This window comes from Myotis nattereri (assembly GCF_964212035.1).
Source record: "Myotis nattereri genome assembly, chromosome: 8".
NCBI lineage: Eukaryota > Metazoa > Chordata > Mammalia > Chiroptera > Vespertilionidae > Myotis > Myotis nattereri.
In genome coordinates, this window is record NC_138083.1 from 2577339 (window position 1) to 2600002 (window position 22664).

General features: G+C 59.0%; 3 protein-coding genes across 5 annotated transcripts in view; 1 reads left to right on the forward strand and 2 right to left on the reverse strand.

Annotated features, from left to right (window-relative positions):
• LOC308523402 (dnaJ homolog subfamily C member 5) overlaps positions 1–22664 on the reverse strand; it is a 290237-nt gene that overhangs the window by 113660 nt on the left and 153913 nt on the right. The gene's annotated exons all lie outside the window — the stretch shown is intronic.
• On the reverse strand, positions 5908–16917 carry OPRL1 (opioid related nociceptin receptor 1; the record flags this gene model as incomplete). The annotated part of the gene is given in 4 exon segments (XM_081097347.1): positions 5908–6124; positions 6128–6648; positions 6720–7075; positions 16694–16917. Coding segments are annotated over 4 exon segments (1188 nt in total). The 3' UTR covers positions 5908–6037.
• Positions 20170–21709, forward strand: LKAAEAR1 (LKAAEAR motif containing 1). Of its 3 annotated transcripts, none has more exons than XM_081097826.1 (4): positions 20170–20214; positions 20750–21161; positions 21391–21513; positions 21591–21709. In XM_081097826.1, coding segments are annotated over exons 1-4 (597 nt in total). In that variant the 5' UTR covers positions 20170–20212; the 3' UTR covers positions 21651–21709. The 3 variants fall into 3 exon arrangements, with proteins under 3 accessions (XP_080953952.1, XP_080953951.1, XP_080953950.1); XM_081097825.1 differs by having other exon boundaries at positions 20203–20331; positions 20746–21161; XM_081097824.1 differs by lacking the exon at positions 20170–20214 and having other exon boundaries at positions 20362–21161.

Genomic DNA, 22664 nt, shown 5'->3' on the forward strand with positions numbered 1-22664 from the left:
GATGACTGAGGCCTTCCCAGGGGCCCAGGCTAGTCTGAGGCCTTGAGAACTGTTAAGCCCACAGACCCCCATCACCACATCCGCCAGGCTCCCACCACCTTCTGCCTCAGGAAGGCTGGCATCCATAACTGCTCCCCAACTCACCCCCACGTGCCAGCTGCCCCCACATTCTCTGCTAGTGCCCTCTCGCACCAGGCTGGCTCCCTGGCTCCAGGCCCCACTGACCCCCTGCTGCAGCCTCGGTGCCTCCGTCCACCTTCCAGAATGACTGTTTGGATACACAAACATGGCCATGTTGCTCCTCTGTCCAAAGTGCTCTGAGCCCCTCCCAACCCCCCAGCTAGAGTCCCACTGCAGCCCCTCCCAGTGCAGCCTCCTGCCTTCGGGCCTCACCCCTCCCAAAAATGCTCACAGTTCTCCCAGCAGCCTCTCTCCCTCCCTCCCCTGTTCCTCACCTCCCCGCCCCCCTACTCACCCCAGAGGCCACCTTGCCCTGACTCCCATTGGGGCAGGCCCATCACAGACAAGCCTCCAGAGCTACTAACATCAAATCCAGAGCCCTCAGAGCCCACAGACCAGCAAGTCCACAAGCTCTTTTGCGTGTTTCCAGGTTATTCTTCAGGAAGCGGCTAGGCCTGGCCCCCGAGTCACCTGCTAGGCCAACTCCCCGGCCTCCCTGCCGCAGTGCTCAGGACTGGCCACTGGGAGTCAGGCTTGGGCTGTGTTGTGCAGAGCCGTGAGGCGGAGGCAGGAGGCAGGAGGCAGGAGGCAGGAGGGGACCCTGCTATCTCTCCCCCTGGGGCAAGGGCTGCTCCTGCTGGACAGAACTGATCCACAGGGCCTCCTGGAAGAGGGCCCTGAGGCACTGCCTGTGCCTCGCAGGCTCACTTCCAGCCAGTGGCCACCTCCTGGTACCACAGCCCCTGCTGACCAGGGTCTCCCATCAGGGCCTCCCAAACGGACCGGACTCCGTTCCCAAGGTGGCCTGGCCCCACCTGACCCCTGACCCCTCACACGGTGCCAGCACTGCTGACTCCACCTTCGTACAGAGGCGCTCACGGTGCAGGCGGCGCCCCAGGCTGCAGGCCCATCTCTGTTACCGGCTGACGTCACAGCTTGATGACACACTGAGGCCAAAATCGGGTGGGTGGGGGTGCCAGTCTAGATTCAAACCTCTGTCCTTCCCAGGCACCAAAAGCAATGGTGGCCACGGGCCCAGGACACGGGACTGTCCCCACAGACGCTGCAGGACCCACCAGGAGGCCAGGCCAAGGCCCGCCCACACCCTGTGCAGACCGCATTTTGGACCGTGATAGAGACTGAGGTCCCAGGCACGGCAGTGGAGCTCTGACCAGGCCACACACCTCACCTGTGTCAGCGCCAGCCCTGCGATGCCCTGTGGCTTCCACACACACCGACACAGGCACAGACACCACGCCCACATCTATGTGGGAGGCTTGCGTCGCTATGGTAACCCCAAGACTGAAACTTGCTTCTGCCAGGTCTTCCTCTCCTGCGGAAAGCTGCTTCCACTGGGTGCCAGCCTCTCCCTCCCAACCCTCGCGCGCCCCCCCCCCCCCCGACTGCCGCCACTGAGCATGCGTGGCCCACAGGGGGTCCCAGACCCCGGCCAGGAGGCTTAGGCAGGGAGGAGAGAGACGTGTCTCACCGGACGTGTGATGAAAGGGGCCAGGAAAAGTGGGTTCCTGGACCCTGGTCATCACTCACTTCTCTCAGTCCCTCAGACAGAGCCACCAGCAGGACTCGAAGCAGAGCCCACCCCACCTCGCCCAGCAGCTGCGAGGTGGCAGCAAAAGCACCCCGTCTCGTGAGCCCCGGACAGAGGGGAGACCCCGCTCAGCCCGGGCCTGCCGCACCGTGGGACAGCACCAGGCTGTGTCACACAGACCAGCAGGCCGCCGCGGGCACAGGGCCGGGGCGGGGCCGGGGCAGCTCCCCTGCGGAGGCCAGGGCGCAGCAGGGTCCAGGGTGAGGTCCCAGGCTGAGCGTGCCTCCCTCCGTCAGCAACCATCATGCACTTCAAATTGAGGCCACAAAACGCACTCTCACGTGCCCATGCTCCCTCCGCTCCCACTGTGGCTCTGGCGCCCGAGCCCTCATGCCATGGCCATGCACCTGGGAGCCCTCCCAGCAGCAGCCTGTAGCCCTTCGTGTCCTGCTCTAGGACTTGGGGCCCTTTGGGCCCCACCACAGTCCAGAGGGGGCATCGGCCATTTGGACAGGCTGGCATCTGGCCCTCTCCTCCCAGGTGTGGCCTGGGGCCTCGGCAGCACCAGGTCAGGTGGGGACACGGCCTCCTGGCTGCTCAGAGCGTCTCCCAGGTGGAAGGGGGCGGTCCCTGAAGACCGCACGGTGGCCTGGCGCTGTGCTCCCAGCTGCTCCACACGGGCACAGCCTGGCTGTTCTGCGTCGCCCAGCACCTCCCACTGACCCTTCTCCCCCAGGTGCGCAGGTGCTTTTGGTCCTCATGACACGGTCCCACCCATCCGTCCAGCTGGTACTCAGGACCCACTGTTTGCCATCCTCTGAGGTGGCCCTAGGGTGCAGGATTGACTCCTCACCCAACTTGTACTCCAGCTTCCTGGGTCACATGGTCCTGGCATGTCTGAGCCCCGAAGAGCTCAGGCCCACACCCCCTCTCAGCCTGAGACAACACGGTCCCTCCTGCGGCAGGAACACTGCTGTGTGCAGCCTCCCGGGAGCTTGCTCTACGCGCTTGTTCCCATCACGGTGGGTCGAGCAAAACGAGGCAGGTCACTGAGGGCTCCGACAGTGACTGAAGTCTCGGGCACGCAGTGTCTGTCGGTGAGGCCTGGACGTCGCTCGTTGGGCGTTGCTTGTGCACTAACAGACTCCAGTCGGGCGCGCCCTGTTAGGCCTGTGACACCCAAGACTGAGATGCTTTACGGCGCTGCCTGGCACAGCCGTGCCTCCCAGGGGCGCCTGCCTGGGTGCCTTTGGGTCCGGAACCTGAGAGCAGCTTCCGGAGGCTCCAGTCCAGATGCCCTCCCAGGGCTGCTTGGGCGGCACGACGGCGAGGCTCCCCAGGGCCAGCCATCGAGAGGGCCAGGAGGTGCCCCATTCTCTCCACTGGAAGCTCATCACTAAGGCTGGCCCACCTGCGGGCTGTGGACACTTCTCTAACCGCCACTGACACCCACTCTCTGCCCTCTCCCTCTTGCGCCACAGTCACACCTGAGGCAACAGCGTGATTCCCACATCCTGTGCCCCCCAGTTCCTGGAGGGGAGGCCCCGAGACCCCAAGACGCCAAGAGAGCGGTTGTGAGGTGAAGGACAGAGGTAGTGTGAGCACAGATGGGGAGTGAACAGGCAGAGGCAGTGAAGCAGGAGTGCGGGGGAGGGGTCCCAGGTGTGACTCCCCCCGCCCCCCGCCGCCGCCCACCCCCCCCCCCAGCCGCCCTCTAGCCACAGCAGAGCGGTGCCCACCAGCCTCTCCCTCTGCTGCTCCGGACCTGCCCTAGCTCCACAGGAGAGCACATCCCCCAGGACGGGGACCAGGTGGTCAGACACAGCCAAGGCACACGGACCCCCCACCCCCACCCCATACCCAACAGCAGGGAGACCCAGGACCTGGGAGCCGCGGGCCAGCCATGATGCAGGGGCAGGTAAACCCTCTCCAGATTCCTACCCCAGGGCGTTGCTGGCCCGGGAGGAGAACGCCGTCTCCCTACAGATGCTGGTCTCCCACCTCCACAGTGACTCCCTGAGATGGGCATAGGCACGGACAGGGACGGTGCCCATGCTCTGGGCTCCTGGTCCCAGGGAGAAGCCGGCCCTCCCCTTCTGGTCCCCAAATACCACAGCCATTGCCCAGACCCCAGCCAGCAACACCTGGCAAGGCATACCAGAGCCACAGCAGCCCTGATGGGCAAGCTCCAAGTGAGTGGGTCCACAGCTCGCCTTCCCAAGGCTGGGCCACCCCCACAGCACCGCAGGGGAGGGTCAACCTTTGGGCTCAACTGAGAAAGGGGAGCTTAGAGGAGCCCAGAGACCAGACCAGGGGCTGGGGCTGCAGCCTGGGGACAGGCGGTTTGGGGGGCTAGGGGGTGGGGCTTGAGATGGAGGTGAATGTGGGGAGATCAGAACTATAATGGGGAAGAGGGTGGGACAAGGATTGAAGGTGGGAGAGCTGTCAATTGAATGTGGGGGGAGGTAGGGGTGGGTGGAGCCTGGGGGATCAGGGTTGGAGGTGGGGCCAGGAGTGCAGACAGGGCTCAGCCCTGGAGAGCTGGGGGCGATGGCCCACTTTGGAGATCCCCTGGCACTGCCCACCCCTCACGCCTGCCTGGCCCAGTGCTCCCTGCCGGTCAGTGCAGTCTCTGTGGAGTCGCCCTGGACACACAGCCTGTGGACACACCACGCGAGTGCCCTTTGCCTAACTGCCTGTTCCTCCCACACTTTCCCTTGATGCTAAATGTTTATTTTAACAGCAAAGTGCCGGTCATTGAAACTTGTGTAAAACTGCACCTTGGCCCGTTGGCCTTGACCAAGCACTGCAGCCCGTGGTCACCCTCACACCCCTCAGAGCTGCTCGGGAAGGAGAGCAGGGCTGGGTGCTGAGAAGCCGTACCCATGTGGGAGGAGCCCACACACAGGAGAGAAGCAGGCTGTTGTTTATGGAGAAACTATTTGTCCTGAATAAAAGGTAACAGCCCCAGCACATGAACTAGTCGCACTCCCTCCCAACATTGGAGCGGGCAGGGGGGCGGGGGGACTGGTGAGGAGCTCAGAGCCGGTAGGAGGACCACACATGCTAATCCCAGAGAAGTTACCCCAACAGCCCACCCTGCAGGAGTCAGAAACACCACCGGGAGGAGGGGCCTGGAGGGAGGGGCAGGGGAGGCTCAGGCAGGTCGCAGGCAGGGCTCACTTGGCACACGTGTACGTACATGGGCACAGGGGCACAGGCACGAGTTCATGAGTCTCTGTCTCAGCAAGAAAGCGCTCAGCCCCAAGGGCCAGGGTGCCGCAGCCAGTCGCAGGTCCTTGCTTCCCAGGTGCTTAAGTCACCGGGCCCAGGGCTGCAGCTCAGCTCACAGGTGGAGGCAAAATCATCTTTTCAACGTTGCAGGGCTATTTGCAAAGTCACCAAGCTCCAGCTTCCATCTGCAGGCTGGGGCAGGTGGGGGCATCTCTGGTGACCACACTAGGGAGACACCCCCACCGCTGCCCCACAGCCCGGACGGTTCTCACAGCATCACTCAAGCAGGCCCTGCCAAGCCCCACCTCTCACCAGTTCCCAAGGTGAAACTGCCCTCTGGTTTGGCACCAGAAGTTCAGGCCTCCCCCACAGACACCTGTAGGCTTGGAAATGAGGCAATAGGTCAGTCACTGCCAGTGCAGAGCAAACCCATCCCAACCGCCACTCTTTCAAGGCCACGCAGACCCCAGGAGGGCACAGGGGCCCCAGGCAGGGGCCCTCAGCATCAAGCAGTCAAGACCAGGTACACAGGGCCACTTCCCGAATGACGGACAGAGCAGCCTGAGGTGGCCCTGCCCACCCTGCAGCCCAAGCCAGCTCTGCACACGTGGCCCCGCAGCTGCAGCGCATGAGTTCACGGAGCGTCTGAAGGGAAAGGCTCCTTGAGGGCTGGAGGGACATGGATGTGGGGGACCCGAAGGCGGCACCAGTGACGCTCGGGCAAGTCCATGTCAGCAGCTCCCAGCTCTGGGCCAGTCCCACTGCCCTCACGCAGCCCGCACACAGCACAGGGCCCTCGGGTTGCACACACTGCTGTTCTGCCTCCAGATGTGCCCACCCAGGGCCCGCGGGTGCAGTAGGGGGGAGGCCTGGAGTCCCACGAATCGTGGGTGTGTCCATGAGCTCTGGCCAGGCTCACTCACTGGTGAGTTCTTTCACACACACTCCCAGGTTAGTGTGACTGAGGCCACGGGGCAGCCCTAAGCAATGGGTCCTGTGATGTCATCAGGCCCTTGGGGTCACAGGGAAGCTCCCAGAGTCTGATGATACTCAGGGGTCAGGTTGTGCATCAGCCTAGAGAGCAGTGACCTGGGTGAGCTCCGTGTTGGGTGTTGACGGGCTCTGCGGGCTGACGGGCACCATGGGCAGGTCCACGCCTAGTCATGCAGGCCTCGGCACCGTCTCTGAGGTCTTGCGGGCGAGGGCCACATCCTTGGCCATGCCGCGCACACGGTCAGACCCCGGCCCCTCCCGGCGCAGTGCAGATGTGCAGCAGAACTTGCGGAAGCAGGCCTTGAAGTTCTCGTCTAGGAAGGCGTAGAGGATGGGGTTGAGGCAGCTGTTGACGTAGCCGAGGGCTGTGCAGAAACGTAGGATGGCTACCGCCGTCTCACTGCCTGGCTGAACTCCCAGTCCTTGGACCAGCACGAAGACCTGGACAGGCGTCCAGCAGCCCACAAACACTGCCACCACCACCAGCACCAGCCGCGTGATGCGCCGCAGGTTCCGGTCCTTCTCTCGGGAGCCTGAGAGCAGGCGGACACCACGCAGCCGCTGGATCATGAGGCTGTAGCAGATGGAGATGATGAGCACGGGGATGATAAAGGAGAAGAGGAAGATGCAGACAGCAAACAGGGGGCCCCAGTAGTCCTGTGGGGCAGGGATCTCCACCAAGCACTCGATCTCTGCAGAGAGAGAAGCAGGGTCAGGTGGAGCCAGGGAGCATGGCCCTGGGGAGGAGGGACCACTGACTGACCTTCATCCTCGACCTGTGCCGAGCCCATGATGGCCACCGGGATGCCGACGACAGAGGCCAGGGCCCAGATGGCCACATTGACAGCCTGGGCCTTGCTGGACGTCCGGACATCGAGGGCACGGATGGGGTGGCAAATGGCTACGTAACGGTCCACGCTCATGGCGGTCAGCGTGAAGGTGCTGGTGAACATGTTGTAATAGTCGATGGCAATGACAATCTTGCACAGGGCATTCCCAAATGGCCAGAAGCCCAGGAGCACGTCTGTGCCCTGGAAGGGCAGTGTCAGCAGCACCAAGGTGTCTGCCAGGGCCAGGTTAAAGATGTAAATGTTGGTAGCTGTCTTCATCTTGGTGTGTCTGCAGGGCACAGGGAGGGGAAAGGACAGCTTCACTTGGCTACTGGCTAGACCTGGGAGCAAAGCCACCGGAGGGCACCCACCCTGGGCCCTTGTGAAAACGGAGGCTCCTGGGCGCTGAGCCCGGGGCAAGCAGGGTAACAAGCTTCAAGCCCTCCTGGCACACAGAGGGTCCACACCTAGGACAGGTCTGCCTGGGAAAGGCAGGTGTGAGGGCAGCAGGCACACCCGACAGGGCATGGAGTGAAGTGGGGGGACTGCGAGCGAAGGAGCCGTGCCTCCTCCCTTGGAGTCTCCCCCATGGCCCTTCGCGGAAGAAATCCTGTGCCTGCAGCTGTCAGAATTCCCCGGCCTCCCAGACCACATTGTTTTCCAGCCATCAAGACAGGAAACGGTGACTATGATGGGAGGGGTGCTAATGAGGTCTGATTGTATCCAAGCTACTGTAATAGGGCTGGGGAAACTGTGGGTGTTCCAGAAATATTAGTTGAATGAAGTAATAGTTGTGACAGTGGTGGTGGAGGTCATGGTGATGGAGGTAGCGGTGGAGGCGGCGATGGCGGTGGAGGCAGCAATGGCAGTGGGGGCGGAGGTGGTAGTGGAGGCGGAGGTGGAAGTAGTGATGGAGGGGAGGTGGTGATGGAGGTGGAGGTAGAGGTAGAGGTGGTGATGAAGGTGGAGGTGAAGGTGGAGATGGAGGTGGTATTGGAGGTGGCAGTGGAGGCCGTGGTGGAGGTGGAGGTGGTGATGGAGGTGGAGGTGAAGGTGGAGGTGGAGGTGGTGATAGAGGAAGAGGTGGTGATGGAGGTGGAGGTGATGATGGAGGTGGGGATAGTGATGGAGGTGGAGGTGGAGGTAGTGATGGAGGTGGAGGTGAAGGTGAAGGTGGAGGTGGAGGTAGTGACAGAGGTGGAGGTGAAGGTGGTGATGGAGGTGGAGGTGGTAATGGACATGGAGGTGGTGATGGATGTGGAGGTGGTAATGGAGGTGGAGGTGGTTATGGAGGTGGAGGTGGTGATGAAGGTGGAGGTGGAGGTGGTGATGGAGGTGGCAGTGGAGGCGGTGGTAGAGGTAGAGGTGGTGATGGAGGTGGAGGTGGAGGTGGTGACGGAGGTGGAGGTGGAGGTGGAGGTGGTGATGGAGGTAGAGTTGGTGATGGAGGTGAAGGTGGGGATGGTGATGGAGGTAGAGTTGGTGATGGAGGTGGAGGTGGGGATGGTGATGGAGGTAGAGTTGGTGATGGAGGTGGAGGTGGGGATGGTGATGGTGATGGAGGTGAAGGTGGAGGTGGAGGTGGAGGTGGAGGTGGAGGTGGAGGTGGTGATGGAGGTGGAGGTGGTGATGAAGGTGGAGGTGGAGGTGGAGGTGGTGATGGAGGTGGCAGTGGAGGCGATGGTAGAGGTAGAGGTGGTGATGGAGGTGGAGGTGGAGGTGGAGGTGGTGATGGAGGTAGAGTTGGTGATGGAGGTGGAGGTGGGGATGGTGATGGAGGTAGAGTTGGTGATGGAGGTGAAGGTGGGGATGGTGATGGAGGTAGAGTTGGTGATGGAGGTGGAGGTGGGGATGGTGATGAGGTAGAGTTGGTGATGGAGGTGGAGGTGGGGATGGTGATGGTGATGGAGGTGAAGGTGGAGGTGGAGGTGGAGGTGGTGATGGAGGTGGAGGTGGTGATGAAGGTGGAGGTGGAGGTGGAGGTGGAGGTGGTGATGGAGGTGGAGGTGGAGGTGGAGGTGGTGATGGAGGTAGAGTTGGTGATGGAGGTGGAGGTGGGGATGGTGATGGAGGTAGAGTTGGTGATGGAGGTGGAGGTGGGGATGGTGATGGTGATGGAGGTGAAGGTGGAGGTGGAAGTGGAGGTGGAGGTGGTGATGGAGGTGGAGGTGGTGATGAAGGTGAAGGTGGAGGTGGAGGTGGAGGTGGAGGTGGTGATGGAGGTGGCAGTGGAGGCGGTGGTAGAGGTAGAGGTGGTGATGGAGGTGGAGGTGGAGGTGGTGATGGAGGTAGAGTTGGTGATGGAGGTGGAGGTGGGGATGGTGATGGAGGTGGAGGTGAAGGTGAAGGTGGAGGTGGAGGTGGGGATGGTGATGGAGGTGGAGGTGAAGGTGAAGGTGGAGGTGGGGATGGTGATGGAGGTGGAGGTGAAGGTGAAGGTGGAGGTGGAGGTGGTGATGGAGGTGGAGGTGAAGGTGAAGGTGGTGATGGAGGTGGAGGCGGAGGTGGAGGTGGGGGTGGAGGTGGAGGTGGAGGTGGGGGTGGAGGTGAAGGTGAAGGTGGAGGTGGAGGTGGTGATGGAGGTGGAGGTGGTGATGGAGGTGGAGGCGGAGGTGGAGGTGGGGGTGGAGGCGGAGGTGGAGGTGGTGATGGAGGTGGAGGTGATTTGGTGTTAGAGGTGGAGGTAAAGGTGGAGTTGGAGGTAGTAATGGTGTTGGCAGTGCCAACAGCAGAGGTGAGAGTGTTCCATGTCAATTCCACTGCCACAACGGAATACGAGGTTTACTCTTGCCTCTTAAAGAGGAATTGAGAATAAGCCCTGAAGCCTTCATGACCAAATAGCAACAATGATGAAGGTAAAGTCCTGTGCCAAGCTCTTCACATTGATTTTATCACATTTAAGTTTCCAAAAGTGCTCTTTTTGTTGCCACCTCAGTGCAGTAGGACACCCAGGCTCACAGGGCTTAAGTGGCTTTCTGAACACCACAGAGCCAGTAAGCAGCAGAGAGGGCCAAGGGATTGAGAAGAGCAGCCGCGGACAGGAGAGAAAATGTGCCAAAGACACACAAGGTACAGGGCTGTTATCCAGAACACAAAAAACCAATACTCAACGATAAGAATATGGACAACTGGGTAAGGAATGGGCAAACACCTTGCTAGAACCTCACCAAAGATGACATACACAGTGAAAAAGCAAATGAGAAAATGCTCCACATCCTACATCATCAGGGAAATGGAAATGAAACAATGAGATTCCACTGCACACCTATCAGAACGGCCAAAACCCAGAGCACTGACAACACCAAGTGCCGACAAGGACGGGAGCAGCGGGAAGCCCCCTTCACTGCTGGTGGGAAGGCAGAGGCGCAGCCACTTTGGAAGACAGCTGGGTGGTCTCTTACCAAACTGAACAGACTCGTGGGACCCAGCAGTCACGCTCCCTGCTATTTACCCAAAGGAGTTGAAAACTATCCTATCTAATAAAAGAGAAACATGGTAATTAGTGTACATCCGCTACCCTTCCCATTGGCTAATCAGGGTGATATGCAAATTAACTGCCAGCCAAGATGGCGGCTGGCAGCCAGGCAACTTGAAGTTAACATGAGGCTTACTTGCTTCAGTGACAAAGGAAACCAACGTTTCCTGCCTGCCTTGCTGGCCTCTGAGCCTGCAGTTTGAAACATTGTTACAAATATAGAAGCTAAACAAAGCCCCAGAAACCTGCTTTCAGCCCACAGGGATCTCAGAGCTGGAGTTGATACAGTGTTTCGATTATAGAACCCAAACAAGCCAGATACCTGCTTTCAGCAGCAGAAGCCTCGAGCTGGAGCCAGAGCTAAAGCTGGCCCAGAATAAAAAAAAAGAAAAAAAGGAGCAGTTGGGAGCTTCAGTCACCCACCAGCCTGAAAACAGCCCTCAGCCCCTCACCCAGACTGGCCAGGCACCCCAGTGGGGACCCCCACCCTGACGGGTGTGTGACCAGCTGCAAACAGCCATCATCCCCTCACCCAGGCTGGCCAGGCACCACAGTGGGGACCCCCACCCTGATCCAGGACACCCTTCAGGGCAAACCACTGGCCCCCACCCGTGCACCAGGCCTCTATCCTATATAGTAAAAGGGTAATATGCCTCCCAGCACCGGGATCAGCGTGACAGGGGGCAGCGCCCAAACCCCCTGATCGCCCTGCGGCTCTGTGTGTGACAGGGGGCGGGGCCACAACCTCCCTATCTGCCCTGCTCTGTTCGAGACAGGGGAAGGCGCCCCAACCCCCTGATCAGCCCTGCTCTATGCCTGATAGGGGGGAGCTCCCCAACCCCCTGATTGCCCTGCGGCTCTGTGTGTGACAGGGTGCAGCGCCCCAACCCCCCCCTCCCCCACGGGCCCTGCTCTGTGTGTGACGGGGTAGAGCCATAACCTCCCCATCGGCCCTGCCCTGAGTGTGACAGGGTGCGGCGCCCCAACCCCCTGATCCGCCCTGCTCTGTGCATGACAGGGGGCGGCGCCCCAACTCCCCAATCGGCCCTGCTCTGAGCCCGACCAGGGGCTGCACCTAGGGATTGGGCCTGCCCTCTGCCACCCGGGAGCAGGCCTAAGCCAGCAGGTCGTTATCTCCCGAGGGGTCCCAGACTGAGAGAGGGCACAGGCTGGGCTGAGGGACCCCCCCCCTGCAAGTGCACAAATTTTTGTGCACCGGGCCTCTAGTCTATATATATAAAGAGCCAGGGTCCGTAAAGTCCAAAACGACCAAAGGCTCAACCGAACCAGGCGGGGGGGGGGGGGGGTAGCAGGCGCGGCAAAGTCATTAGCCTCCAGCCTAGGCAGCCTGCTGACTCGGCAGTTGACTCCAACAGGACCTGGGCCCTCCCCTCTGTGAACCAGAGGCCCTTTTCCTGAAACCACATTCCCAGGATCTCTCAGACCCCTTTGTGGAAGTCAGGAAACACTACGTGTGGTCACCCCGCCCTGGGGACTCCCAGGGCTGACAGCAAGGATGGGCTTCTGTGGGGTCCCCTCTGTTATGCGATTCAGGGTTGTTACATCCTAATGTTGACTCTGGCAGAACTTGGGCCGGTCCTCTGAGTATCTGAGGTCCTGCTCCCTATACCAAAGCCCCTGAGTCTCTGAGACCCAGATGCAGAAATCGCCTGTTGTCGTCATCCCGCCCTGGGTGGGATGATTCTGTTCTAGGGCCCAGGGTCCCACCCTCCTCCCTCATGTTCCTCACCTTGAGCCCTGGCAGGTCCTGGGCTCCTGCCTCTGTTGACCCAAGGCCGGACTCCTCAGAACAAGGCCTCACTGCCCTGAGTCCTCTGCAGGAAGTCGGTGTACCTCACATCCGGTACCAAGCCCAGCAATTCCAAAGCCTGATGGCAGGGCTGAGATGGGTTCCGTAGGGTCCTTTAGCCCTGCCTCTGATCCATACTTTGACAGGGCCTGGGCCTCCTGTCCTCAGAACCTGAGTCTGCAATCCTCCGACCAAGGGTCTGACTACCCGAGTTCCCTGAGGAGGTGGAGCTGGTGGGGATGCAGTTTTCAACATACAAACAGGAAGCCCAACTTCGGGAATTTAAATTCCTGCCTCATTCACCTTATACTGTTAAGCCCCAAATCTAGATACTATACCTACTATGATCACCCCCAAGATTTTAAACAAAGCTAAGATAACCAGTTGAGCAACTCTATTCGTTAAAGACAGCCTAAAGGCAATGGTTTCAACCTTAAAGCAGAAAGCTGGGGAGAGCCACATGGACAGTGGGGAAAGGGGGGTGAGATGGGAAATTTCTCTGGTAGTAGCCAAGAAGTGAATGGTTTCAAGGTGCATAAGAGCAGCCTGTACTAGGAAAGCAGGGTGATTCACATCTCCACAGAGACAGCCACATGACCTTGAAAAGGTGTTAGGTAAATCTTATGAAAAGCAGCTAGTGGTGAAGGATGAGAAACAACAATGAGCCACTGAAATGGGTGGCCCAGGGAAACGTTTGGAGGAAGCATCATCTCCCTACCACGTGACCCATCAGAACTGGACACGGGGTCAATAAGTTTGAGAAGGCCTAGGAGTGCTAAAGAAATGCCCCCTTTCTCTTACCACAGCACCTCGGCCGCCCCCCCCCCCCAGAAGTGTCAGGGTGGTGCTGTATGATGTCTAAGTTTCTCTCCCAGAGCAACCATTAGCTGGAGAAGGGGCTTCCTGATTAATTAAAGCCTAGGGCCGCGGTTCTCAACCTGGGGGTCGCGGCCCCTTTGGCAGTCGAACGACCCTTTCACAGGGGTCGCCTAAGACCATCCTGCATATCACATATTTACATTACGATTCATAACAGTAGCAACATGACAGTTATGAGGTAGCAACGAAAATAATTTTATGGTTGGGTCACAACATGAGGAACTGTATTTAAAGGGCCAGAGGTTGAGAACCACTGGTCTAGGGCAGTGATGGCGAACCTTTTGAGCTCGGCATGTCAGCATTTTGAAAAACCCTAACTTAACTCTGGTGCCGTGTCACATATAGAAATATTTTGATATTTGCAACCATAGTAAAACAAAGACTTATATTTTTGATATTTATTTTATATATTTAAACGCCATTTAACAAAGAAAAATCAACCAAAAAAATGAGTTCACGTGTCACCTCTGGCACATGTGTCATAGGTTCGCCGTCACTGGCCTAGGGTTTGTGGCCCCTCATTGTCCTAGAGAAAAGCATATGTTCAGGAGGCCTGGGGTAGGGCCGTAGGAAATTTTGACGTGGTGAAGATGACCAGGAAACCACAAACTCCTAGCACAGTTATGTAACAACCAACCTCAGTCATCAAAAGAAGGTAAAAGAGGAAGAAGCCGTTAACCCCGGTCCAGTGTCCAGGATGAAAGGACCACACCCAAACGTCTCCTCCTCCTCTTCTTTAGTGGCATATCCCCAAGACTCCCTGGTCTTGCCTGGCAGATTCCATCCTCAACCCATACTTTTTCTCATGAAGACTTTTTTCCCTTTCATCCCAGCAATTTCCCCACAAATCAATGTCCTTCTGCGCTCACTCTGTTGTCCTTCCAGGTACTAAAGACATCCATGGGGGTGAAAAGATGTCTTTAAGTTCAAGGAAAGGAGCCTTCCCAAAAATTCCTACCCCTTCAAGAAAACCTACGAAAGCTATAAAGCCAACAATATGTGGCCATGATCACAGGCCAAATGAGGAACTGAATAAAAATGATCCAGAAAAAGACCAAGACGATATAGAAAAATTCACCACCTCAAGTAATAACTTGGGCAGCCAATAACTTCAGAGCAAGGCCCAAGACCTCAGAACTATCTATGAAGTCTCTGAAGTCTGGCCCCCAAGAAATGCTGACAGTGTGGAAGCCAAATTTTACACCTACAGGTACACCAATAGTGATGATTAAAATAAAATTGATAAGTGGTTCACTTCCAGTGTAAACATAATTTGCAGACAATTTTTATTAAATTTATTGGGATAATATCTATACTAATAAAAGGGTAATATGCTAATTAGACCGGGAGACCTTCCGGACATTCTTCTGGACAAAGCCATGGTGGCAGGGCCAAGGCAGAGGTGGCTAGGGGCGATCAGGCCAGGTGGGGAGGGCAGTTGGGGGTGATCAAGCCGGGAGGGGGGGCGCAGTTGGGGGCAAGAAGGCCAGCAGGCAGAGTGGTTAGGGGCGATCAGGTGAGCAGTTAGGAGCCAGTGGTCCCAGATTGCGAAAGGGATGTCACAGATTGGAGAGGGTGCAGGCTGGGCTGAGGGACACCCCCCATGCACTAATTTTGTGCACTGGGCCACTAGTGTTTACATAAAAACCTGCTCATGAATGTTTATAATCATTTTATTCAGAATTGACAAAAAGTGGAAGCAACTAAGAAGTACTTCAGTGAGTGGATGGATAAACTGTGGTTCATCCAGACAGTGGAATATTATTCAGGACTAAAAAGGAATAGCTTCCCTGGCCAGATAGCTCAGCTGGTTAGAGCATCAGCCCAATACACCAAGGTTGCAGGTTCAATACCCAGTCAGGGCACATACAGGAATCAACCAGTGAGTGCATCAATAGGTGTAGCAACAAGTCTGTCTCTCTCTCTCTCTCTCTCTCTCTCTCTCTCTCTCTCTCTCTCTCTCCTTTCACACACACACACACACACACACACACACACACACACTAATAAATAAAAAATAAACAAATGAGCTGTCAGGTCATTAAGAGACGGGGAGGGAATGAAATGTACGACTGAGTGGAAGAAGCCAATCTAAAAGGCCGTGGGACAGCCCGACCGGTTTGGCTCAGTGGATAGAGCGTTGGCCTGAGGACTGGGGTCCCAGGTTCGATTCCAGTCGAGGGCGTGTGCCTTGGTTGTGGGCACGTCCCCAGTGAGGGGTGTGCAGGAGGCAGCTGATCGATGTTTCTGGCTCTCTGTCCCTCTCCCTTCCTCTCTGTAAAAAAATCAATTAAGAATATGTTAGAAAAAATAAAATAAAATAAAAAGCTTTGTGACATCGGGAAAAGGCAGCGCTGTGCAGACAGTGAAGACCATGGTGGCCAGGGGCTGGGGGGAGGGACGGACAAGGGGGCACAGAGGATTTTAGGGCCGTGAAACTACTCTGTGTGGTACTATGATGGTGGGCACATGTCGTAACACATTTGTCCAGACCCACAGAACCTACAGCCCCAAGAGCGACCCCAGTGCACACCGTGGGCTCTGGGTGCTGATGATGTGTCAATATATGTTCATTAATTGTAAAAAGTGTACTATTCTGGTGGGAACGTTGGCCATGGAGAAGACTGTGCATGTGCAGAGTGGGGAGTATGCGAGAAATCTCTGTACCTTCCTCTCAATTTTGCTGTGAACCTAAAACTGCTCTAAAAAAGTCGTCTTTTAAAGAGACAGACTTGGAACAGTGGTCAGTACAGGGAAGGGGGCAGTTATTCCTCCCATTCCCTTGTCTGAGCATGCACACCACACACACCAACATAACACCATGCACATGTGCATTACACACTCAGTTACATGTACACGTTGTGCACTTGGACATACATGTGAGAACTAGCACACATTTCTATATACTAGCACATATGTGTGCCCACTTGCACATACAAGTGCACGCTCACATGTACATGTACACCATTGGGCATACATGTACACAGTGGTACGTTCATTTGCACAGCCACATTTGTGTACACCTGTACATGTTAACATGTTATTGTGCGCGTATATGTACATTATATGGTGTGCGCACTCGGATGCATGCACGCTCACATGTGTGTGCATATGCTTGCATATGTGTACATACATCTGTCCTCCCATGCTGTCCCCATATGGTCCCCATCCTGTCCTTGCATGCTATCCCCCCACATGTCCCATACTCTCCCATACTGTACCTCCACAGTCCCCACACTCTCCCCACACCCTCCCCGGCACTGTCCCTATGATGTGTAGGGGCCTCATAGCCCTCTGGGCCCCACAAGCTTTTTCATTTTTTTTTTTATTAAACTCTTTATGAGTTAAGGTATTACAAATGTGTCCTCATTCCCCCATTAAAGCTTTCTCATTCTGAGGACACAGATGCTGGTGCCGCCCAGCGACAGGCATGAACAGGAGCCTGGGGTGGACTGGCCAGCGCTCCTTGCAGGGTCACTGCAGGGCCCATGAGGCCTCACGGCTGGGAGCACCACCTGTCAGAATCAGGATACACTATCTGGGGCACACCCAAGCTGGTCCTCTCGCCTCCCTCTCTCCCCAGCCAGTGCCCTTACCCTGAGGAGCTGCGCATCAGTTGGGACCAACCCCACTCCATGGTGGAACACCCAGCCACCAGCCAGGCCCACCCAGCACAGCCCTGCCTCATTGCCCTGCAGCTGCATGGGGTTCACCAGGCGGGACTTCGGCAGGGCCCAGCTTACCTGAGGATGACATACATGACGAGGCAGTTCCCCAGAAGCCCCCCGACACACACAGCCAAGTAGAGCCCCACGATGGTGACCTTGAGCCCAAGGGGCAGGAAGGCCCCATGGCTGACATTGAGGAGCAGGTCAGGGGGCAGCAGGCTGTGGTTGGGGCTCACGAGGCCATCCTGCAGGTCACTGCTGTAGACCTCCCCGGGCGGGGTGGGGAAGAGGCACTCCATGCTGCTGCCCTGCCTGCGCAGCCACTCGGTACCTGGGAGGCACAGGGACACGTGACCACAGCGCCTGACACCCACCCAGCCGAGGCCTCCAGCACCATGTGCATGGCCCAGCAGGCACGTGAGTCCCCCCATGGGCAGCCACAGTCCCAGAAGCACATGTTTGCACACAGGGACACAGGCTCACACATGTGTACACACAGGGACACACATGCCTGCCTACACAGGGACCCACAGGCACAGGCACATATGCAGACATGAAGCATAGACAGGGACACACAGAGAACATGTGTGCACACACAGGCACAGTCTCATTTGGTCTGCAGACCCCCACATGGGATGTGTGGGTGTGGGTACACACAGGGACATATTTCCCCCACAGGGACTCCTGCACATGCAGCTGCCCCGTGTGCTCACAGGCACAGGGACACATGTGGGCGCACACGCACACACACAGATGCCCAACCCTGCCTTCCTGCGCACACAGGCACAAAAGGGACCAGACCCGCCCAGAAATACCTGAGACAAGGACACAGGGAGTGAGAGCACAGCTTCTGCCCGCCCTGCCCAGAGCGCAGCCGGCTGGCGGCAGGTCACCCCACATCCACCCCACACCCACAGCCAGTGGAGCAGGCCTTACCTTGGCACCCCCGTGGGAGCTGGGGCCGTGGAGACCTGACCCTGGCCCACGAGCAGCACAGGCTGCGGCTTCTGCCCGAGCAGCCGGGGTCTGGCTGGGGCTGCAGCAGAGGCAGCTGCTCCTCCTCAGCAGACGCCAGAGCAGCCACAGCCGCAGGAGCAGGCGGGAGAGGCTGCCGCGAGGGGGCGGGGCTGCGCAGGCTGGAGGAGAGGCTGCAGGAAAGGGGGTCGCCAGGCCCCTGACTGGGTGGGACGGACACAAGGACCAGGGCGCGCATTTAGAGATGAATGACAGAGCCAGCCTCAGACACAGACACAGGGACACAGATGCAGACAGGAACTTAGACAAAAGGACAAACACAAGGACACATGAGGACAGACACACACACACAAGGACACAGAGAGACACACACAGACATGGGACAGAGACACGAGGAAGTGCACACGGAACACACAGACTAGGACATAGATATCGGGCCGTGTCTCGCATGCAGAGCCGGCCTTGGATGGGCTCAGACTGCCTGTTTGAGGGTCCCAAGGAAGCTGAGCCAGAGCGGGCCAGCAGGTGGGTGGGCACGGCAGTGCCCCTCCTTGGCCAGCCTCGAGTGGATCAGTCTTGTTGTCAACAAGCAGGATGCCTGTGCGCCCTTGTGTGCCTGCTGTGTGCCCCACATGCCTCCCAGGCTCCAAGCCAGTCACAAACATGACCTCATCCACCCGCATGGTGCTTGGCCATTGCTATCAGCATCACCTTTGTGCAGCGAGAGCATTAGGACTCAGAGGTGTGAGGCCACTTGTCAAAGTGACAGAGACAGGGTTTGAACCCAGGTCTTTCTGTCACTGAGATACACTAAGGAGGACTGCGCCACAGCTGGGCCCCGGAGTAACTTCTGAGCATCCTTCTCTCATGGCCTGCCCTCAGCAACCACACAGCTGACAGCCCCCACTGGGAAGCTGCTTCCTAACACTGGGGTCACATGCCATGTCGGGAACCCCTCAGCTGAGTGGTCAGCCCCACCCAGTCATGGGGTCATTCTTCCTGCACAGGCTCTGCCCACACATCCCAGACCCTGTCTGAGCCTCCGTCTCCAAGGATGGGGACATGGTTGCTAGGTGACTGGTGCAGCGTTGCTAGGATACCTGGGGAATCAGGAGAGGACAGAGCGAGCAGATGCCTCAGGACTCAGCATCCCAAGCTGTCCCCCAGGACCTGGCTCTGCATCTTCGCAGCAGCCTACTCAGGGACACAACATACAGGCTCACATGCCTATAAACAGGCACATGGGAAACACACAGACATGGGCACATGCTCAGGAATGCACAGGCACTGGCAGGGATGCACAAACACCTGGGCCACACGTGCAAACCCATACCAATGTGCATGTGAGGCGCACGGTTAGACACGAGAGAGCAGGCAGACAGAAGGTAAGGGCCTTAGACACCTGGGGCACACACATGGGCACCACCTCCCCAGGGGAAGCCTGGCCCTGCTGACCTCAGAAGCCAAGAGGCTCACCTCCTACAGCTGCCCCTGGCTAGGCTCACCACAGTCTCAGCAGCCAATCCTAGTCCCTCCTGCATCCAGGGGACCTCTATGGAAAGACGGGCGGGGGCGGGGGGGGGGGTCAAGACAGTCCTTCTGTGGAGCCTGGGGGTGGGGTCCACACTCAGAATTTAGGGGCAGAGACTCCTAGTTCACCCTCGCCCAGGAGGCCAGAGCAAGCTGGCCACAATGGGGACGGTCAGCAGCCTCCTGCGGAGAGGCCCGGACTTCAGCTAAGACCCCGATCCACAGCCAGGATGGTCCCCTGCTCGCGGCTCAGGTCCTGAACTCCCAAGAAGGCACCATCATGAGCCCAGCGCCCACAGCCCTCAGGACACATGCACGAGTGAAGGCGAGAGTGGCATAGGCACTGTGGAAGCCACCAATACTTGGACAAATTAGGACTTAAAGCACTGGTTCGGGCCCAACATAAACTGTGGGGTGAGCATATGAATTAGTGAATTCCAGAATAAACTGCTGAGTGCATGAACAAATTACAGAATCAACTGAGACGGGAATTGGTTATAGAAGAGTATGAAATTAGCAAACACAAATAGATTACAGAAATCCAGGAGCCAGAGGTTTAGGGTTCAGCAAAACCCAGGTCTGATCTTGTGGGACCCCTGGGACCCCAACCTTGCCCTGGGAGGAGTGAGTGGTCGTTGATGTTGCCCCATTTCCAGTCTGTGAACTCCAGCGGCTGTGGGGGGCATGTGGAGGGGAAGGGCTCAGTGCTAAGGTCTCTAGCTGCACTCCTTGCCCCCAAAATTAGCCACCAAAGACCGCCCCAGCCAGGAAGCTGGGCGCACAGGCCCCCACAGTGTATTGGGGCCCCAGAAGGAAAGACAGCTCATGGGGACCAGAAAAGCTGCTGTCACCACCTCCACGATCTTCGACTGGCTGGGGCGGCTGCGGGCATCCGGTGGCGATGTGGTCTGCTCACCTGGACCAGGGTTTTGCCCTTGCCCCGTGCGTGCGTGCGTGCGTGCGTGCGTGCGAGGGGCCACTCACTGTGGCCCGGGTTGGGGAGGGGCGGGGCTCCCGGTTGCCGGGCAACCGCGCGTCACAGGCCCCAGTGAGTAGGGGCTTTGTTGGAGGCTGACTGCAGAAGCTGAAATGTATGGGGTGTCGGAAGGGGGAAGGGGGCAGGACCTGGCCCGGGATCTAGGGCCTGGGGTGGTATGGGCTGGACCCCGGGAAGGGAGGAGCCCTGGAGGGGAGACCGGCCGACCCTGGTGAGCCCTCCCCGCTATCCCCTCTCCGTCTAGACCAGTGGGGGGGCAGACCAGGAAGATGGGTCTCCCCAGAAGCAAGCCAGCGTCCATTGGGCTCTGAGCCTCCCCTGGGGCCCCGCAGCCATCGTCGCGGGGAGGGTCTGCCAGGCCTGGTCTCCAACCTTGGGTGGGGCCTGAGGGCAATTCAAGGGTCTCAGCATTTTCTCAGTGGACAGAGAAACAGCCCGTGGGCAGAAGTGGGATTTCCTGAAACTCCGAGAGGAACAGAAAGTTCTAGCAGGACCGATAGCGAGGCTTGACCCGGGGGCAGAGGCTGGAGGCGGGGACCTAAGGCGGCTGCGGGGTCTAGAGGGGGTGGCAGATGCCCCGCGGACAACGTGCTGGCACCAATGACGGGACGTCCTCCTCCCTTAGCAAGGCCCAGGATGCCACCCCCCGCCGCAAAGGAGGCCGGGAGCAGGGACCTGCGGGAGAGAGCCGGGAAGGGCGCGCAGAGCGCAGAGTCCCGCGAGAAGCGCGCCAAGGGGGCAGCCGCAAAGGGGCCCCCCAAGCCAGGCTGGGCTCTGTCACTGGAGGGGCTGGAGGCCATGAGCCCTAAGCAGTGCCACCGCCACCTGCTCTTCGGGGACTTGCTTGAAGACGTGGGTGCGGCCGCCTCCATCTTCCCCCGCGAGTCAGCGGAGTTGGGGTACCGGATGCCCGACCCGCGGGCGTGGGCGCAGTCACTGGAGCCGTCGACGGCGCGCCAGGACCGGCTGCTCGGCGTCCTCAAGGCGGCCGAGGCCCGCGGTCGGGTCCGCGCCTTGCGGTTGCGCTACACCTACATGCGGGTCAGGCGCGGGGGCCAGAGGCAGGGGCGGGCGTGCGAGACGGTGGGGCAGCCTGCGCGGGAGACCGCCGGGCCCTGAGGAAAGGGGTGGGGATGGCGAGGGCTCCCTGCGGGAGCAGAGGGCGGCGGCGGGGCGGGGCGGGGCGGCCCGCGGGGCGCCCTGCGGGAGAGAGCCAGGCGGGGCGACTCTCTGGGGCTCAGAAACCCCCCACGCTGCGCCCGACCCACAGGCGGAGGAGATCTCGCTTCTCATCCAGCGACAGAAGTCCGCGCGCGCCGCCATCCGGCTGGAGCTGTTCCTGCCGCCGCAGCTGAAGCCCACGCGGATCCCGGACCCCCTGGACCGCCAAGAGGTGCCTGGCAGCCCGGGAAGGGGCGGAGGGGGGCCGCCCACCGCCCTGCACACCTGGCCCCAGCCCCTCTCCCGCAGCGGAGGCGCGTGGAGACCATTCTGGAGGAGAGAGTGGACGGCAGGAACTTCCTGCGCTGACGGCCAGGCGCACTGGCGACCACACCCCACCTCCCCCATAAAGTTCTGGTTCTCCAAGGCCTGCTGGTCTTTATGCTCCCCCTCCAGGCCCCTGGGAGGAAAGGGGGTCACCGAGTGGGGCATCTCCAGCAAAGCAGGAAGATGCAAGGGAGGGGTGTCAGGTCGACAGGGGCCAGGGACACCCTTAACCTCCCAAACCCAGAGCTGTCAGCCTGCAGGAGAGGAGGGGAGTGCCTGGCTCAGCAGCAGTCACAGCTCCAGGGGAGAGTAGGGCAGCCCATGCCCGCAGGCTGCAGGCCACCCCACAGGGGTTCAGAGAGGAGTGATGTTCTGGGCACAGCCTTGGAGAGCAGCAGGCTGGGCGGTCCTCAGGAGAACTCAGAGGTGGGGAGGAGGGGGAGGCCAGCCGCCGTGCCCTCTGGCTCTCCTTTCCATCCTGAATGCTGCCTCTGCCCTGCTCCATCTCCCTGACCAGCCGCCCCCCCCCCCCCGCCACACACACACACACACACACACACGCACACACACACACACACACACACACACGCACGCGCACGCGCACGGAAGGAAACTGCCCTGTTCCATTTGGACAAACCTACCTCCTGCAGATCTTCTAGATTCTGAAGAGCCTCCAAGTTTCTGGACAACCCTTGGAGAATACTCTTGCTGTTTGCAGAGCCCAGGACTTCCCTCAGCCACCCTCCACCGCCCCCACTTCCCTACCCCCCACCCCCCAGGCTGCAGTGGGGGCTTCAGGGACTCCACAAGCTCCACCCCTAGGGGCCCTCCCCCTCCCAATAGGCTGCAGTGCAAAGATCCTGGAGGGGTGCATTCTTTACAGTCCCTAGGTCAGAACTGGGGTCTGGCAAGGACTCTTGCTCAGGGGTAGTCACTCTCCCTCCCTCGGCCAGCTCAGGATGGGGACCGCTGTGGGGACTGGGCCGCTGTGCCCTCAGCTAGCCCTTCCCCCTGCAATGACCCTTTGCCCTCTCTGAGCTATTGCTGCCTTTGGCC

What these genes read in the sequence shown, in the direction of transcription:
- LKAAEAR1 (XM_081097824.1), top strand. Translation starts at nt 20,721, where the DNA reads ATGACGGGACGTCCTCCTCCCTTAGCAAGGCCCAGGATGCCACCCCCC. An exon ending in TGCGCTACACCTACATGCGG is followed by an intron (nt 21,162 to 21,390) that starts GTCAGGCGCGGG and finishes CCCGACCCACAG; the next exon opens with GCGGAGGAGATCTCGCTTCT. An exon ending in ACCCCCTGGACCGCCAAGAG is followed by an intron (nt 21,514 to 21,590) that starts GTGCCTGGCAGC and finishes CCTCTCCCGCAG; the next exon opens with CGGAGGCGCGTGGAGACCAT.